The sequence below is a fragment of the Tetrao urogallus genome (assembly GCF_951394365.1).
Source record: "Tetrao urogallus genome assembly, chromosome: 12".
In the NCBI taxonomy this organism is placed as follows: Eukaryota; Metazoa; Chordata; class Aves; order Galliformes; family Phasianidae; genus Tetrao; species Tetrao urogallus.
This window is the reverse complement of record NC_136825.1, coordinates 14,977,985-14,997,696: the sequence shown is the minus strand read 5'-3', so window position 1 is coordinate 14,997,696 and position 19,712 is coordinate 14,977,985. Positions and strand designations below refer to the sequence as shown.

General features: G+C 40.6%; 1 protein-coding gene across 1 annotated transcript in view; it reads right to left on the bottom strand.

Annotated features, from left to right (window-relative positions):
- FTO (FTO alpha-ketoglutarate dependent dioxygenase) overlaps window positions 1-18,850 on the bottom strand; it is a gene marked incomplete at both ends in the record, with an annotated part of 104,595 nt that extends 85,745 nt beyond the window's left edge. The window contains 3 exon segments of the mRNA XM_079541211.1: window positions 18,629-18,709; window positions 18,711-18,776; window positions 18,779-18,850. Of these exon segments, the coding sequence (XP_079397337.1) occupies window positions 18,629-18,709; window positions 18,711-18,776; window positions 18,779-18,850 (219 nt within the window).
- Window positions 18,851-19,712: the final 862 nt, after the last annotated feature.

The window sequence follows — 19,712 nt, the reverse complement described above, 5'->3', positions numbered from 1 at the left end:
TTTAAGTAAAACCTTCCATCTTGTCTAGAGGTCCTTCAAAAATGCAACTGTAAACAAGCACTACATTGCAATCAGGTGTCAAGGGCTTATTTGATCTCCTGCAAAATATGTCACAAATCACTGGCAGAAAGTGGGTCGAGAGGGAGAACAAAGGAAAAAACTGTCAATGGACTAGGTAGCTCATGTGAGCATGCCTATTAGTGCACTGGATCTTTCTGTTCCTGTCTCATGCTGTCCATATAAAACCTTCTTCATTTGACAGTGTTCTGTTATCCTGCATTTGATGTAATTTTTCTGTGGTAAGCAAAAAAAAAAAAAAAAAAATCCATGAAAAGAGCTGATAGAGTAACCAAACAACACTGAAAATAAAAATTCTGCTCAAGTATCAGATGTGTGCTGTGATTTTTTTTTTAATTATTACATAATGGCCACATACCTTTACTTTGCACAGAATTGTTGATCGTTTCAAACAAGCAGTAGGCAATACTGCACAACTGGCTGGAAACAAAGCATGTGCACATGGAGCACAACATTTCAGCTCCTACTGAAACATGAGGTACTTCTGGGGGCTAAGAGCAGCACACCACATAGCCCTCTGCAATCTGCTGGCCAGTCCAAAGTTCTACTAAATAATTGCTGTATAGAAATCCCTGAACTAAAAGGCAGCTCAGAATGGCCAGATTAATCTGCTATGAGTACTTCCAAGAAAGTCAACTCTGAAGATGTCCTTATGACCTCTTATGGCAAGAAGATTGTGTAGACATTTAGTTAAAAAAATATATCTTTAGTAGATATGAGAATATACTTTCCTGAACAAACTTTCAGTGAAACCAAACGACTGCAGTTGAAGTATAACTTGTAAACTGCATTAAAAAATCAAGTTCTGAGATGCATTTGGCATCTACACAGTTAAACAATAGATGAATAATACTATTTCAGCAACAAAAATTACTAGCCTGCATAGCACAGCTTGCCTGTTGGGAAGTATATACTGGTGTCTATGTATTTAACATGTAACAAGGGGACACAGAGATCCAAGTAACCCAAAATACATTGGGCTGCTGTGTGGCCATGCTGGCTACAGGCAAGGTAATAGCTGGGTCTTCTGTAAGATCAACCAAAATCGCTGGAGAATGTCAAACTAGATTTTTGGATACAAAAGCCCTTCTTCAGCCTAGTATAACACTTTTATAACCTTACAAGTCAATCTAATACTTATTACCTCTACCTATCAAGCTTGTCTTAACCAAGCAAAGAAGATATCAGAACTGCTACTCTCACATCATATACTTCAACACATCAAAAGCCTTATCTTTACATTCTCAGATTCAAACAGCATAGCTTTTACATAACATTCAATGGAGATTTTGTTTAAATACTTTTGTATTCAGGGAAAAAAAAAACACTCCTGGTTATTAAACGTTGTTCTTCTATGTATTGACTTAATATTTCAATGCACTTACACGAAACCAGGGCACATCCTTACTACCTGTAAGACATTATCAAAAAGGCATCTTAAAGATGAAGAAGCTCCACAGAATCAGGTAGAAAAGACTAAGAAGCTTCTGCTGACTGCCAAAAAGTCATTTCTACTTAGCTAAAATTTGATTGGTGCCTGTCTTCCAGTGCAAGAGATTCACAAAAAGCAAAAGTAACTTCTGCTTCAATGACACAATTAGCTAAAATTCTTAGAAAATAAAGGAAAAGGTGAACCAGAGATGGGTGATAAATAGACAAATCTTGTATGCAAACAGGAGTCCCAAAACTGCAGAACTGTACAATCTGATACATCTTCCTACAGAAATCTTCAAGTACTGCTTTAGAGGGGCAGTCCAGTCTCTTTTATCCTGAAATACATAAACCACTACCATCAATTAGGTGGGGAAAAAAAAAAGCACAACCAACTGACTGAAGAAAGGATACTGCTGTTCAGACTGCTCAAGTCTGTATATTTGGGAAATGAAAATTGAGAGAAGATGAATTTTTGGAATCCCCAAAGGAAGGATTCCAAATGATGGAACACTGGTTGAGGCCTTACTTCGCCCCCTCCACAGCCTGCTGTTGGTGCTCATTTAACTGGAGCTGTATGTAAAACTCACCAGGATGTTAAATTTAGCTTAACTACACTTAATATCCACCTCCTGCACTACTGGGCAAAGAAGCCAAATCGCTTAAGTTCTCCCACCTACTTCACTTATTTAGCAGAATATATCTTTAATAAATAAGCAAAACAGATGCGCTCATTTCCTTCTTTCAAAAAGGAAAATTTTCTCCCAACATAAAAATATATGGTTTTGAGTGTGTATCATTTCACTCACATATTAGATAACAGCAGTTGCAATCACTTTGACTTTTTCTGCATTTTTTTAAACCCCCTGAATTTTAACAGTGCATTTACCAATAGAAATGCACTAGATCCATTTATCTCATGCCAACAAAATTTGAACAGTGCATCACATTATTCTTCTACCCATACTATAAATTGTTGTGTACATTAAGTGGATATTATTATTAACACTGATGTTTCTGTGGGCTATTCATAAAATAAATGGTGGACAAAGTAATTCCATCTATTACACATGGAGCTCAATAACAATAATAATGAGAAAATTGCAATAGACATAGTGAGTAATAATCAGAACTAAACCGACAACTGTAACAATATATCCTTTGTGTAAATGTTCTGATTATATAAGCAGACTAATCTGCAATTTTTCATCACTGATAAACGCTGGAAACCAGCCAGAATTCAGATTATATTTTATCCCTGTCAGTTCATATCTAAAACAACAGCAAAAACTACTTGATTTACCAACTTAATGAGAAATAGATAAATAAGCTGTTCACCAGGATGCAGTTACGTGCAGCATGACATCGTATCACGACACCTGCCTCAACACTACAGTTAGCAAAACGCTCGGTACCTTCCCACATATGTAGCTACAAATGCGACACACAGTTTTGCCAGCATAATGTCACAAAGCTGTACTGGGTTGTCAGTAGAAGTTATCTAAGGCTTCTTGTTAACATTTACAGGCAGCATGTGATCCCAGTTTAGAGGCTGCAACAGTGACTGCTCATGTCAGAACAGAGATTGAGGTAATTTTCTAGTTTGAGAGCTTCAGCGGTCTTAGCTAAATTTTTTATTACCTCCAATATTTTAACATTTTTCCTACTGCACATTTGGTAATGCCTAGAAATCATTTGTAGAAGCACAGAGAACAATACGGCCTGCTATAAACACAACTGAGTAATGCTCAAAGATTAACCAAGAAGAGTCCGGCACATTTTGAAGAACAGTCACAACAGAAGCCCTGAATTTAGCACTGAGTCAACTGACCAACATTTCTGCAGCGTTTCTGTAATCAGTGTGCTACTTTTTTTTCGTATACAGGAAAACACTAAGAGTGGCAAATACAAAGGTCCTGTTACAGAAAGGTGCTTGAAGGAAACGCCACCTCTTCTGCATTTTCTATCTCTTGGTAGATTTGCAAAACTCTCCAGTTAGAGACTAAAAAGACTGAGGTGAGCTCCAGCTTCACAATACAGACCAGATGGGGAGGATGCTGCTGTTGGCATAGAGCCCAAGGAGAAAGATCTACAGGGAGTTCAGAGAGGCAAACGTTTGACAGTGAGACAGGAACTCTCTCCCAGACATCATCCATAGGGATCCTTCATTCCCCTTTGCTTGTTTTGTCACTGCATATGCACAGTATGACTGAATGTATTATGCATGGGAAATAATCACAGCACTGGCAAGAAGTCATTGAGCTTTTATTATGCATGCAAAGGTCTGCAATTTTGCACATACAGATAGAATGTGGAAATCCCAAGGATTTCCAAAAGTAAATAGGAAAGGAGAAAAAACTAGGCCTAGGTCACAGGGGAAGGGATGATTCCATATGCAAAAGAAGTTTTCAAGAAATAAATGAAGAGGCTCTGAGCCATTCAGACTTCCAGCCAGGTGTCTCTCAGAAGGACTCCATGGCCAAGTCCCTGCAGGGGCTTACACACAGGCAGGCCATAAGAATTCTCGAGCAATATGTTTGGAACTTTATTTTTGGTTAACTATGGTAACATTTCACCCCTGAATAGCCCTTCCACTCCTCCCCCCCAAGAAGTACTTACTTCTCCTGCTCGTTATCTTTCACAAGTATTAACAGATGCCCAGATGAAAAAAGAGTTGCCTTTAAAGACGTTCATCTACTTACATGATAAATAGCCTCATCTGAATTCATGCAAATATAAAACACAGCATAACCACAATCTTTTTTCTAAAAGCCACCTCCAATAAGACTTCAGATGACAAAAATGAAAAAGAGAGGAGCAGAAGTGCTCTCCTGCTCTGGGTTTGGAAGAGCTGTTCCTCCTGCCCTCTTCAGCACAGCAGTCACTCCAGACAGATCAGAACTGAAATTGGAGCATCTGAGCCCTCCACTCATCACTGCAGCACTAGCTCCTTCTCAGAGTGACAGCAAGCCTTATAGAAAGCAAGACACACGCAAATGCATGTATGATATAGTTTACACAACGCTGCTTGCATTCCAGTCAAATAAGTGCTACAATGTCACACCGGAACCCAATAGCTGCTTTGCATTTTAATTCACATATTACTGATTCTCCACCACTCAGCTGTGTCAGTTTTCCACTTATTTAATCATCTCCCAAAATAAATACTACCTCATATGAACATTCTGGCATCTTCCAGCAAGTCCCTATTTGGTAGCTTTTGTTCTGCTCATTCATTGCTCATTGCCCAGCTCCGCTACTGACTCAAATCTCCAAATTACTCTTAGGAATTGGATTATCTCCAGTTCTTAACGTAACTTCTGTAATGCACCAATATTTAAAACAAACAAACAAAACAAAACAAAAAACACAGCAAAAATACTGATTATGAAAAAATGACGATAAATACCTGAACTTGGCAACGTAAATGGCTCCTTCAATCAAGTTACATAAAACAAGGACCAGAAAAGTGGTACTCAATGTACTATTTAGTTCCATATACATCTAGAAATTTCAAGATGAAAGTTCTGCAAAGCCATCTCTAGTTATTACCTCCTAGGATACCTTTAGAAACACTCCTAACACAAGATAAATCCAGTTTCTTACATCTCCACTGTTCTTTCTCTTTTTAATTCATGTATTTTAATTCATGCTTGTAATGAAAGGAGAAAGGATTAAATTGTTGCTTTCGTGTTTGGGAAAATGACAGTTATATCGTTCTGGCTACAAAAACGGAATAAAATGCCAGAACTTTCAGGATTAAACACGACACTGCATTGATCTGCTTTAAATAAGAATTAATATGAACTTCCTAGTTTAATTATATTGTACTGCAATTCAAACCAGCATCAACAGAAGTATTGGTATGTCAGCAGCCAATGTGCTGTGCAGTGGAGTCTCACTCCTATAACATTAGTTCATCAGCAAGAACCAAATTAGCTCATTGAAGGGGACAGATCTTAATAACTTATTTTTCAATTTTCCCAGTAACTTTACACTTTCCATTACTTTGTTAAAGTACTCATTTAAGAAACATGAACATCTGAGGCAATAAATTGAAAAGTAACAAATGATACAAGTGACCAATTCAAGTACACGGCCCATAAAGCTCCTAAGTGATGGGAAGACGTTGTATTCATAAGAGAATGCTGTAAATACATTTCATTTGGGTCTGTTTCATCACTTCAGGAAAAACAAAAAAAACTTTGAGCTTCCCAACAAAAGACAAAATTATTATGCAGGAACTCACACAAAAAGGATTTTATACGTTACATCACCATCTTGCAAAGGTGCTAACCATTTCTAAAACATATTCCACCTTAAATATCAATAAAAAGAATAACAGAATTCTTCAGTCTTAAATTAACATGAAGACCACCTTCATTTAATTCACAGAACACTGTAGACCTTCTACTTAGAGGCTGAAGTCATTTAATGCTTTGAGATGTTTCCAGTCTAGAGCTTAAACCAGCTAAATTATTTATACATCGCATTGTTCACAGCTACAAGCAATGATTCATAGTTACTGCTAAATTAATTGTTACAAAACTGTAAGTGTTACAGAAGAAATGATCCAGGATCAGACAACAACTGTCTCCACGACATCACAAACATGAAGCTGCTGGTACCGGCTACATCCATGATTAAGCTCTGTCTGTTGCACAGTACACAGTTACATCACAAGTTCAAGACCACACAAGAGATGTCAGCTTTCTGTGTACAAAAAGGCCACAGACAAGCAAAAAGCAGGGTTAAATGCACAACTTGAACCTTGGGTGTCTGCAGCTGTAAGAAGGAATCTCTTGATAAGTATCATGTGTCCTGTGACACCAAGGGCTCACACAATAAAAATATCTCTGCATTTCTTTGCAGTCTTGTTTAGATGCATATACCAGTTCCCTCTTTCTACCCTTGAGTGTGTTTTATCAGTAGCTAGAAATGTCAAATACTTCTACAGTAAACAGAAATATCCCGGCCTTTCTTTATTTTCCTACATGCCAATACTAAAGAAGGTGACAATACAATCTGCCTTGGGCAAGTCTATCACCGACCACAGTAGACAGGTCATTTTCCTTTTATCAAAGAGGAGAGTAGGTCACCACATTTTAGTGCATGTTGACACCACTGCTAGTAAAAAGAGATAAGAATTCAGTGCCCTAAAGGTGCCTTAACCTCTATTTTACCTAATACAGATATTTCACAGCTATTGCATTAAAGCCAGAAGAGAGAAGATTTGTATCCTGAAAGAATGCACTACAAAGGTCTCAACCTTTGTGACAAGCTGATATTTGTACCGCAGCGATTGTAGGTGACAACAAAGCACTTCCCTTAAGGTATCCAGCCCTCCTTTATTTTGCATTAGAGGATTTATTTTTCTCCTATAACACCAAAGAGGATCACAGATGCCTAACCTCTCAAGTGCATGCATGCAGTTTCCAAACATTTTTGGAAGTAGGAATAAAAAGCCCATGTTCATCTCTTGCCCTGCCAAAGTTAACTTCAGGAGCTTCTTTGCTTGATTAAAACATTTTGCTTTCAGTCCAGATACTGTAACCACAAGCAAAACAAAACAACGCCAGTTATCTTTACTCACTGTCCCTTTGCTTTTAAACATTCAATTCCAATATCTAAAAGTTGGAAGATGCTTTTATAGCAGGGTTCTTCATATGTGGACAATGCTAACAAAATGACTTCTCTTTCAAACAAATTTCAAAGATGCAATAAACTGAATAATGATGGTCAGTTTCTTCCATGCAGTAGAAGGAAATGTTACTTCAAAAATGGCAAAAGAACAACCCTGGATTAGGAGAAATAGTGCATTAGTACTTAAAGATTCTAAGAATGTGTTTGCTTTTTCTTTCCCCCAGGAACACAGCTACAAGAAGTATAACTAACTCCCACAAGAAATGCAAGCTTGATTTGGACAGTGAAACAACAAAAATCATCTTCCTGAAATGGGAAGAACACACTATTTTGAGAAAAAGTCCAGGCAATCTTTCTACTAGTTTTGCTAACATATTTCTAGTGATGTAGGCCAACAAAGAATTCTGTCTTTAGAGACAGCATCAAATACAGTGGTTCATCATTTAAGCATTCACTGTTTATGTGCTTATTATTATTATATACAATATATAGCCTAAATTTAATTATCCTTCACCAGGAGGTAATCCATAGGTACAGATCTCTTAAGAGAGAAACATCAACTAAAACTTAAAAAAATAATAATTGCTGTTATTCAGCTATTTAGAGGAATGTTATTTCCATGCCTACTAACCAACCACTCTTCTTGTCCAAGAACTTTGTACATTTATTTTATGCATACATACACGCGCACATTGATGCAGACATACACATTTTATACTTCAGACGAGGCACATTAATGCATCAAAGACTGAAGTCAAAGAGTTGGACTGCTATTAAAGAACAATGCTATTTCAACTAAGACTAATATATTAGATCAGTGCACGTGATGTTTCTTGCAAGTGATATTGTAAGCACAGAAACCACAAACTTGGTTTTTAAAATATATGGAGAGCAAAATATAATGAAAGGAAAACTTAGGGCTACGAACCAGCCTAACCACTTCCTACGATTTTGTTGACTTTGCTTAATTAGCACGGAAACATTTCAAAATGGCAAAAAAATGCATCTTACAGGCAATTAGCAAGATAATGCAGTCATTGCACTTCGGATACGTTGCCCATTATGACAAAGCTCCAGTGAATTGTGATAGACCATGATATTTATTGACTGTGATGTCATTTCGATAAAACATTTCATATGAGAAGAAACTGGGATATTTAGAGAAGATAAACTGATCTGATGCCTGAAGAAACTGAACAAATAAACTGCAGCTAGCTTGTTCTGCCCAAGTGACTAGTAAATATTATGCTAGAGCAGGATATGACCCTTCCAAACATGAAACCACTCTCCGTATTTGTTACTATATGATAGTTAGTTAAAAGGATTCACTTGCAGACCAAGCTTACGTTCCTAACTAGTGCAGTGCTACAATTCTGTCATTTAATTAAGGGTGAGGTTCAGCCCCAAAGCCTTTAGCATTCGTTATTAGAAAATATATCTGCTCGTTTAATATTATCAACAGCAAGCATTTATTACTTAGTGAAGTCCATCCTTCCTATCTCTTTGCAATTAATTCTGATGCTCTTTTACTCACTGCATTCTGTACTTGAGAAACAAAAAAAAAAAAAAAAAAAAAAGACTTTTACATTGCCTTGAGTTTCTTACTTTATTATGCAAAATCCTATCTTCTCTCACACTGCTGGGGAGAAAGCGAGGGGGGGCACCTGAAATAAATTTCAGCCATTTTAACTTCTCACAACCACTTCACAAATCACGTAGCCTGAACTTCTTCTATACTATTACATTACAGCAAGATCCCAAATAACAGAGCCGTTTGACAGCTAACCTCAGGCACCACTGGTCGAGCACCGTGCTGCTTACACTGCTGGCTGCAGAGCTGATAGGATACGCAAGACAAGCTGAGGGTTTAACTGGCAGAGCTGTTCAAATCTAAATTGTGCTATTTGAAACAGACCACAGGAGACAACAGTTCACTTCTTACCATGGCAGCAGATTCAACCTCTTGGCCCCGTGAAAGCCGCACGAATACATTTAGCGCACACAAAAAATATCTTCCTATATTATGATCAAAGACATATTCAATACGCATTTTTTATGCACATTTGAGCGTTCTGTTGACAGTCCTGGAAGTTAAGGACTATGGACTGCTGCACATGGGTTTCGAGCCGTGATGGAGCCCAACGGCAGGCTACTCCTGACAGCCCGATAATGACAGGCACGTTGCAGGCCGATGCCCGTCATTCACCAGCAGCCTGGCCTGCTCCAGCCGCTGCACAGCCACTAAGTGGGCGGTCAGAGGTTAAGCTCCGCGCAGACAGCAATGAAGGGCAACTGTCATGCACCAGTGAGTGCTGCGAGGCAGCAAGGAGTGGCTGTCTTCCGCAGAACATGCAAAGCGCTCTCATTCTGTCCAGGCAGACACGTATCTCAAGGTCCTAAATGAGACCGCTGCCAATTCATGAAGAGCCAAACTGACAGCATGCCATTCAAACTGTCTGTCATAAATTTCTCTTTTTCTTATTTCAAATCACAAATGCATGCAAAGTACAACGTTAAACAGAACTCTCAGCAGCTGTTTTAAACAAGCCAGATTTGGCAGAGTAGAAGGAGAGAGGAGAAAGACATCCAAACTTTTTTACTTCTTTCTTTTAATATTTAAAAACGTTCAAATATTTTACAATAATTTCTCAGTTCTCACGCGATGCCTTTATGATAGATATAATTTGGGAAATATTTTGTTCTATTAAATAACGGTGATTCCTCTACAAGAAGAAAGGAGCGCCTTATTAATTGGGGTTAATAAAATCACTTGGATTTGTAATCCTACATTTTATATTAATTTTGCCACACAGGAATACGTTAAGGCACGCAAATAAACACTTTGCATCAGTCTCTAAATATCCCAAGCCTTTCTGTTATAAATGGTCCAATAGCAGTATTTTCTATTTGCTTAAAAGCACTGTTTGGTGTGGAGTTATGGCTTGAACAATGTGATTAACAATGAAATTGCAGTATTTTGCATAAAACATACGTCTTACTTTTAACTCATTGGCAGTAAAGACGTATATTTTTTACTTATACATTTAAATCATGTGCCCATATTCACATTCGCCTCTATTAACATATAAAAGACTCCAGGAAAAATAGGAACACTTTTTATTATTAGATAAACAGTGATGCCTCTCATCTTTCATACAAACCCATGCTTGACACCAAATTTAATCACGCTGACAAAGGATCATACAGGTTAACTCCTCGTGCCCTCTTCATGAGCAGCCCATCTCTCCCGCACCTCCAGGGCCAAGCACTGCCCTGGAACAACAGACCGACATGCAAACGGCTTGTTCCTCGGCACCGGGTCGCTGGCATCACCCTGTTTGTGACACTACTGCTCTGTGCCAACTGCTGTCATGGCACCAATGCATTAAGGAACGTATTCACAAGCTCTGAATCGCAAACCGAAGAGAAAGTGAAACTTCAGTATTTAGGATGAGCACATTTAGATTGCGGAGCATTAAAGCCATTGTTCTGGCACGTAGGCAGACGTGCACCTCTCAAACCTTAAGGCAGGGATGACATCCCCACATTCCATGGCACAAACCATACAGACAACACTTCACTGAAAGGTGATGACTAACTTCCTTTCTTGAACACAATGAATGGCTTTAAGGAAACCACAAGCATAAAATCATAATCCAATGGATTTCAGACAAAAGGACAAATTCCAAGGCTTTCCTACATAGATAGGCTAGCAGGCCTTATCTAAAGCAAAAATAAATGTGGGAAAATCTCATCAAGGCATTCTATACCCCAGAAGGGCAGGAGGGGACTTGCATGGTTATCGCTATCATATCTCTATTTTTCCCACTCACTTCCTCTATTTCATTTCTCAATCGGGTTCAAATCAAGCCTGAAATATTTCTGCATTTTTCTGAAGTTTCCAGACCCCAATTCTGGACATCCTGACTTAACTGTTCATTAATGAAAAGCATAACATTACTGCACATCTACATCGCTTCCTGACTCTTTTATCACAGGGACACCTCAGCACCTAGAGAACCACAGAATCATTAAGGTTGGAAAGATCACTAAGATCATCTAGTCCAACCATCAACCCATGATGGCTCTAGACCGTATCACCCAGAATGACACCTATGCTATTCTTAAACAGCTCCAGAGACACTGCCTCCATCACCTCCCTGGGCAGCTTGTTCCAATACTTCACCACATTCAGAAGTTTTTCCAACATTCAGGAACTTCAGGTAGTCCAATCCTGTCCAAAAGGAACAGGAGTTACTGCATACACACAACTGAGTCATAAAGAATGCAAGCAACATATCCGCAGCCATCCATTCACTTGTGATAACAATATCTTCCTAGACTTCCTTTTGTACTTTAACTTGTAGAGGAAAAAAAAAAAATTCCCTACCACAGAGGTGATTTATGAAGACAGTGTCAGTGCCACCGTATCACAGGGCTATGTTTCACGCAACAGTAGCTTTAAGTTTAGGAAATGAAAGAATATATACCAAAAGGTTGCCAAGCTTAATAGACTCTGCTGTAAGGAATGGGAGAAGTTAGAGCTAACTTAACATTTCTCCAGGTCCTCTTCCTGCCCAAATGTTTCACTATCACCATTGTTACGAAGAAAAGAGCTAAGATCTAAACAAAAGAACCAGTCTCACCAATATGGTATACATTTCATATGCCAGAGGCAAAAAACAGAGCAGTGAACATACATAAAAGGTACGTGTCCACTGAACTAGTCATCACAGTACCAAAAAGAAAAAAGCACACTCCAAGTGTATGACTACACAGCAATATGAGCAATGGCTTTCTGCTGCAGAGCTGCTTACACTTACTACTGTTCACTTTCTGGCAACTAAAACCTTTTCTGATCTTTACTTCAGCTTCCCCCCCTCAAAGCACAGCACACAGTGTACTACCACTCATGACCTTTGACTGCTAAGATCCAGTGCATTAAATTTTTGCACTCATCACAGCACGTATCAGAAGCAGTGGTTTAGCTTGAAGTAAAATCTCCTGCCATTGTAGACTGGAGTCTCTCCAGTGAATTACAGGCAGAAGCTTCAGTAGTTTCAGTATCTGTAAGGAAATATGCAAACCAGATCCTGAACTTAGTATGATGGGTTGTTTGATTTCAACACAATTTTAAATCTTTGAACGGAATCAGCAACATCTCTTAATCAGATATCTTTTCAAGTATTCACCACATGAAGTACCAGTTGCCTGGGGCTTATGAAATAATACTAAAAACTTTATAATCATTCATTGATTTAGTTTTGAGAATAGTATATCATTTGAATCCAATGGGAACATAAAGAGCTATTTGTGAGGTCAACCACAGTACAGACAGAGGCTGACATGATATCGATGGCAAGGTGGAAAGAAATTGCCAAATACAGCAGATCAATACCTCGTTTCACTGTTACAGCCTTCTGCAGACATAAAATATATATCTTTACAGCTACGAAAATAATAATAATGAAAGTGGGAGATAAATGTTTCCCTCAAGGTAAACTATTTGATTAGCTGAGGGCAAAGGTGACAACCGCAGTTACACTGAAGTAACTTTACAGTCTTAAATAAAAGTGGTGGGATGAGCAGCAAACAAAAGGGCAAAATGAAACCGAGCAAATTCTAGCAGGTATAGATGTCACTCTTTTATTAAAAGTGCTGTATGTGTATGAAGGCAAAATAAGTGAATACTAAATAGAGTAAAAGAGTTTCCTCCCATAGTAACGCTCCAATAACTTCAAAAACACTTGTTTTAATTACAGTACTATCATTTTCTATCCAGAAGACTTGAACAGTACATTTAAGAAAATGCTCCAAACCACCGTACCATCACACAAGAAGCTCTGCTGTACTCCAGAAAGTTATAGGGAAGATGCTGTTTGACACATGAACTGAAACTAGGCTAACAGCTACTGCTCAGTTTACACGTTAATTGAAGGGGAAAAAGTTCAGTGTTCTGAGGCACACGAAGAATTGAAGTAATCAGCAAATCTCATCTTTCAGGAATTGCGTCTGCCCTTCCCTTGAAATCACTCACAGATATAGCTGACGGACTGCAAGAAACCTAGGAAAGGGCTTTGCTTTTCCTGGATTTACTTCTGTTGCATTGCCACGATTGGCACTTTCACTTAGGGCTTGGGAAAGACTTGGAATACCACCAGTCATTATAACCAACCCCACAGCTGCTTAAAGGCAGGTAACAGGAAATCCCCTTCACAACCAGAAAATGCAGTAAATATTCAGAATGCACTGCCTGTCTTCTTACTGTAGAATACCAAAACTTGAATTTACATTGGATTGTAAACATCTGCTAAGGTCCTATTTAGTCTTTTATTATTTGACAGAAAGCAGAGCTCACCAGTGCCTGTAAAGTTGCAGAAGAAAAGTTTACTTCTCGTAGAGAGAAGGGCTGCCCAGAAAAGTACCACAATATCTTTTCAGAAAACGTTAAGTTCAATTAAGGCAGAAATAGAAAGGAGAGGGAATAAGCAGATAAATGCTCTGGCAAAACCAACATGTTTTTTTATCTACTTGATGCTACAAAACAAAAATTCCTAAAATGCATGGCACAGTACCTATTTCTTCAAAATCATCATCCAGTTCTGCTTATCACCCCAATTCCAGAACCTCCAGCATGGACTCCCTAACCTACCATTGCTGTGATGTGGCAGGAGTCCATTTTAAGTCTGAAGAAGGGTCAAGATTAATGGAGCCATGCCCTATGAGGTTCACCTGTTCAGCTGGTACACTGTAACTGTGATTATAGTCGTGGCACACAACTCAGCCAAAAATCAAAATTTCACTTGGTTAAAGGCTGTAACAAGTATCAGAGACGTGCTTATAATCTTAACACTCGTCTATGAATGAGAAAAAAGATGATGTAGGTGAAAAACTAAAAAAAAAAAAAAAAAAATTTAATAACCAGTCCAAGAGGGCATACCCACATATAGCACATGCTAAGAAAAGCTCCCATTCGCTAGTTTTTGTCACCACCACCAGCATCAAAGCAAACTGAAGCCTCTTAGACCTCTGGCATTTGATTCCTCTGATGCTCCTCTTACATGCAATGGCCTTACGGGCTACAGACAACAAAACACAAATTCATGTTTTCAGTATCCACTCTTCTCGCATTCTCAGCTCCAAGATGTTACAAGACGTAAAACATAGATCTGTTCTTATTTACAGCAAAAAACAAGAGACTGGATGTAAAACAACTTGTTTAATAAATCTGGGAAGTTTAAGTACCAACATAATTCAGAGAAGGAAGATAGACACGCACTCCTTAATTAAGTGGGTGATGTTCTAGTTAAAACAAAAAGACAACCCTGGGCCATTGCTAAGATTAAGCACTCACTCTTGCAAAGGAAGCTCTTACTACCATCAACATAAAGGCCTTAAATCACAAAAAATAAACCATCTACCACTCCGGATTCCAGAGTAAGTAGAAAGTCAGGACACAGACTGATTTGGATTTACACATTTTCAGTTATAACAAGTAATTTTACAGAGGATTAGTATCTTGATGGTCCGATCAATACTAGGCACTGCTGCTATTACAGATGAAGAGAAAATTACCCCTCCAGTAATAAAGTGTGTATGTCTTGGTTCTCCTTCATTTGCCAAGTCCATTACTGTAATGGTTCCAGCATTAGCAGCTGAGGCAATTTAAGCAGCAGGAACGTGATGAATTTAAAAGCGAGGAACATTTGCCATTCATTCTTTCTTATATTTTATTCTGCATATGCAAGGTTTCTACCTGACCATTTCCAATACACAAATCGTGTGTTATTTTACAAACAACACTATTTCTTAATTATTGTCCCATTAATAATGAGATGGACCAATAATGTGATTACCACCAAAATTGCTGCTGGCATATTGGCTGCTGATTCTGCAAAAAAACCCGCACACCACATACCTAAGCAGAAATATGACATGACAACAAGCTTATTTAACTGTATCTAAGCTGTTTCATTAACTTTAACTTGCCCAAATACAACTCCTAAAGGAATCCATTTAGTCTGTCAATTGGAAAATTTAATGTTTTATGTCTTAAAAGGCAGAATAAGAAAAAACAAGAAAACAATGAAATATTTGAACAAACTCTGAACAGATGAAGTTGATGCACTTCATGGTCTGGGTAATATTTCTCATCACTGATCCTAAAATCTCTTAAGTATTCTGAGAATACTTTTTTTTGCCCCTTGGAATTAATATGTTGAAGCAACATATTTCATCTCAAATAAGTAATCTTTTCCAGCCAGTAAAAATGAAGATGATGCAGGAAACATAACTTTTCATCAAAATCTAGCCAAGCTACTGTGTTCCCTGCTACTCCTTGTAAATAAAACACATGCAAAGCTTTGGGTTATTTAAAGCTTTATATTGCCTTGTCACTTCGTCTAACATCTCGCAAATGTGAAATCACACATGAATATCTTTGTAAAAGCCTTGTGAATATTCAGATATGTGCATATTGATGCATTTATTATTTGTATAGCAATAACTTTATTGGATTGGGGTCCCAGCTGCACTGGGAGCTGTACAAATATAACAGCAATGTCTGCAGAATAAATTCTCTGAAGCTGGTTTTGGTTTCCCAGCAATGTGAATTAGCATAAACAGCTACACAAGGTAATTGTGAACTGGGCCATCAATGTAATCCTTTTCAAGTAAAGGAAAATAATACTCCAGACTAACTGAGCATCCCATTTTTCTTACCGCAATGTCATAAGGCCTTAATATGCAAACAGTGGCAAGAGGAAGTATATAGACGTAGTTCCTAGAACTTGGCATATATCATACTGAAACTTACTTCAAGCATTTTTGACAACCAAAGTCTTGAAACCAGCCATGTGTTACAGATGAACTAATCAAGATAACAGTCTAACAGCACTGCAGCTTTCTTGCCAAGTCTAAGAAGAAAAAATCAGACTCCCCACCAAGACACTTACGTTTGCTTTTGTTTAACATGGGAACCAGAAGCTTACTGGAAGCTGAACAGAGCTCTGACAACAACGCAAAGAGAATAAAAATAACTATAAAGTGATTAATAAAAACTGAATTTTAAAGCATCTCCTGTTAATGAGTAACATCTCCTCTAACAGCTCTGTTTCTATACATAATAACATTTGCAGTGGGAAAGACTAGAGAATTTGACAGTATGCAACATCCCCAAAGGCGACATGTGCTCTGTGACCCATCCCCAACACAAAATCATAGAATAAGAAAGTCATAAAATCCTTGGAAGTGACCTCTCAGCTCACCAAGTCCGTCAACCATCAACCCACCAACACATGGAGCTTAACACAGCTGCACAGATCACTTCCAGCTATGATTCCCCAGCTTGTTTTCAGATCCTCTTCCCAGTAATGACTTTGCATCCTTCTACAGGAAGGAGCCGTCCTGGGCTTGGATCACCACATATAGTTCAATTTCAACTGGGCATTCCATTTTACTCAATCCAATGGGGGTGATTCACAAATTGGAAAATGCTACATAACGGCACTGCACTCTGAAGAAATCCCTACCACATCCTTGGAACTGAAATGCTCCTCTACAACAGCATAAATCAAAACTGGTTATAGCCATGAAAATTTAAGAGAAAGAACAGCTTACCATATAAAAGAAGCATATCACGTAATTACAGACCTAAAGCCAGTTACCAGGCTTTGGAAAGACAGCATTTAGCAGCGCACAAATATTGCAAAACGCAAACTTTTATTCAAGATTTAATTCTTCAGACAAGAAAAATTGCCAGGAGAAGCACAAACCCAACCGGCCCCTTGGTCCAACCGCTTCCCTCGCATTTCAGTCCTGCTCTCCAGGAGAGGTTGGGTTAACCTCACTCATATTTGGGGCGAACGAAGAACATTTTTTGATTAGGACCTCTTGATGGAACCCCTGGCGGTGCTAATGCAGTAGGAACACACTTCCTCTACCTTCAGTGTGCATTTCCCACCCTTGGAAGTGATTGAGGCCAGGTCAGATGGGATCCCGGGCAGCAGCTGGGAACCAGCCCACAGCGGGGAATTGTAACCAGGTGGGCTTTAAGGTTCCTTCCAACCCAAAACATTTTGTAGTTCTATGACTTTTTGGTGGACAACATAACAACTCAGGGACCGAAGGGAGAACCTAGCATGGTGCCAAGGAGCCCGAAGATAACAGCGGTAGTTAAGGAGCATAAAAAAATACCAGTCTGTATTACTGCAGGAGGACAATGATCCCTTAAGAGAAAGGGTTCATTTGTTTCCATATAACCCCTCCTGCTTCCACACCCTTTGTTCTCAGGCGTTTTGAGGTCTCCTTTTGTTGCCCTTTCAGAATACCCAGAACCTACCAACAATAAGGATTTATCCTAATTCCCAAATGTGTTTGGGATAAACTCTGAAATAATAGTTGAATTCTGGTCTTGGATGTACAAAGAAAAAAAAGTCTATTTTTCTTGCAGTTTAATTGGCTTGGACTAGATGGGACAGTTTACATGTGCGTGCTTTTACAAATACATAAAGATTACAACAGGATTGAAACACTTCTCAGCAGAGAGGGAAAGCTGAGGACTGTGAGGAAGAAAGCCAGCTTGGCCCTGTAGAGCTAAGAAGCAAATTAGAAAATGGGCCCTTTTAGTTTCCATTTACTAAAGCATTTAGATGCAATCTGCGAGACCAAATCCTTGCAGTGAAATAACTAAGAGCAAGACTTTAATAGCAACACCAAAACCAGCGTGCATCCCACGCAAGCAAGCTGAAGCGTTACCTTAGAAACCTCTCAGTAACCGTGCAGCAGACCGAGCCTCCCGCTCAGCACCGCCCTGCGATCACTTTGCAAACTCGCACCTCCCGCACGCGCCGCTCCGTGCAAACACAGCGCTGCACGGGGATCGCAGCACACTGCAACGCGCGAAACAGCGCTGCTCCGGGCGCGTGGTCACGGCGCTACGTGAACGCGGGAGATCTGGAAGCGTTTATTTAGGACGGGCTTAGCAGACAGAAGCAGTGCTTTAAGTTGGTTGATAGAAGTGTAGCTACGCAACACGTCGTCGACAAGATTTTACACTTACCGCAGCGATTCCTGCACGCGGCACCTGGCGCTCCTTTTTAATGGAAACACCCAAAGCCCCACGAGCAAAATCCCTTACGTTTAGCGAGGTGCGAGGCTGCTCACCCTCCTTAAACGTGGCGGAACCCTCAGCCTCGGCAGCTCGCTGACCCCGAGCGCTCCGCTCAGCGCGGCCCCTCGGCCCCGCTCCGCACAGCCCGCCTCAGTGCCGCGGAGCAAAGCTGCGTGCGGGACGAGCGCGTACAGCAAGAGCCTTGCTCCCTACAGCTCCTACCCGAACTGCTGTTACTGCTGCTATAGGGACACGGAAGCGAGCGAACCCCGATCTGCCCATCCTCCTGCAGCAGCACCGGGGCAGGGGCTCGCCCTCACTGCCTTCCTAGGGGTAGGAAGGGAGCAGGAAGCAAGGCGCAGGTACCTTCAGTTCCTTCTCCCGCTCCCCAGCTCTTCTCTTCATGCTGCCGCCTCCGCGCGCAGCAGTCACGCGCACAACCCGCCCACGCGCCGCTCCGCCACCTCCCGCCTTTCAGAGCACTACAACTCCCGGCACACATCGCGGCACGGACGCAGGAAGCGCCGCTTTACCGCCGGCCCTAACGACGCTGCGCCGTTCGGCCCCGCCCAGAACTACAATTCCCATCAGGCAGCGCGCTGCCGCGCTCTCCGGAACTGGAAAAGAGCGGTTAGGAACCGCCGTTGTTGCTAACGGAGCGCTAGGACGCGGCGCGGTCTAGCGGGAGCTGTGAGTACGGAGCAGGCGTCTCCCGCGCGAGAACAACGGCGCTGAGGAGACGCCGTGCCACCTGCCGCCTGCGCAGAAAACTGAGGAGCAGGGCTGCGCCCGCCACCCCTAAGCAGATGCTGACATCGAGCTGTGCTGTGCTGTTGAAGTAGCCCTGAGGCCCTTCTCAGCTATGGTGCCTGGCACACGTGTAACTAGTAAAGCCAACACTGTAGGACTCGAGGAGGGGTATATTTCTGCGCCTAACGGTAAAAATAAGTCCAGAGCGTTCTGTGCCTTCGTGAGGAAATAAGACCGCGTCCCTCCGCCCCTCGGGATGCATCGGAGGCAGGGCTGAAAAACCCGAGGAGCGACTGTATGGTGAGAGGCGGGCTTTGGTGTTGGTGTTTCTGTAGGGCTGGCAGGGCGGTGAGCTCCCTTCCCCTCAGCTGCAGCAGGGCGGGGCGTTCCGCCCCTTAGCAGCCATGGCAACCTTCTGTCCTCAGAGCAGCCCACTGTAAGGATGCCCAGAAGCTGAAAGCGTGTGCTCTGAACAAGCAGAAAGTGCGGCTGTTATAGTTGAGAAGGCTAATAAAGTGCAGTCATTTGTCTTTTAGGAGTGTGCTGAGGAGGCAGGCAGGCTGGGAGCACACTGTGATAGGCTGGGCTGCTTTTTTTTTCCTTTTAGCAGAGGCACAGTGGTGGTTTTGTGAGGAAAGCATCATCCCAACTGTGGCCAAGGCATGCAAAAGTCTAAATTTGTTGAAAGAATTAAGTTTAT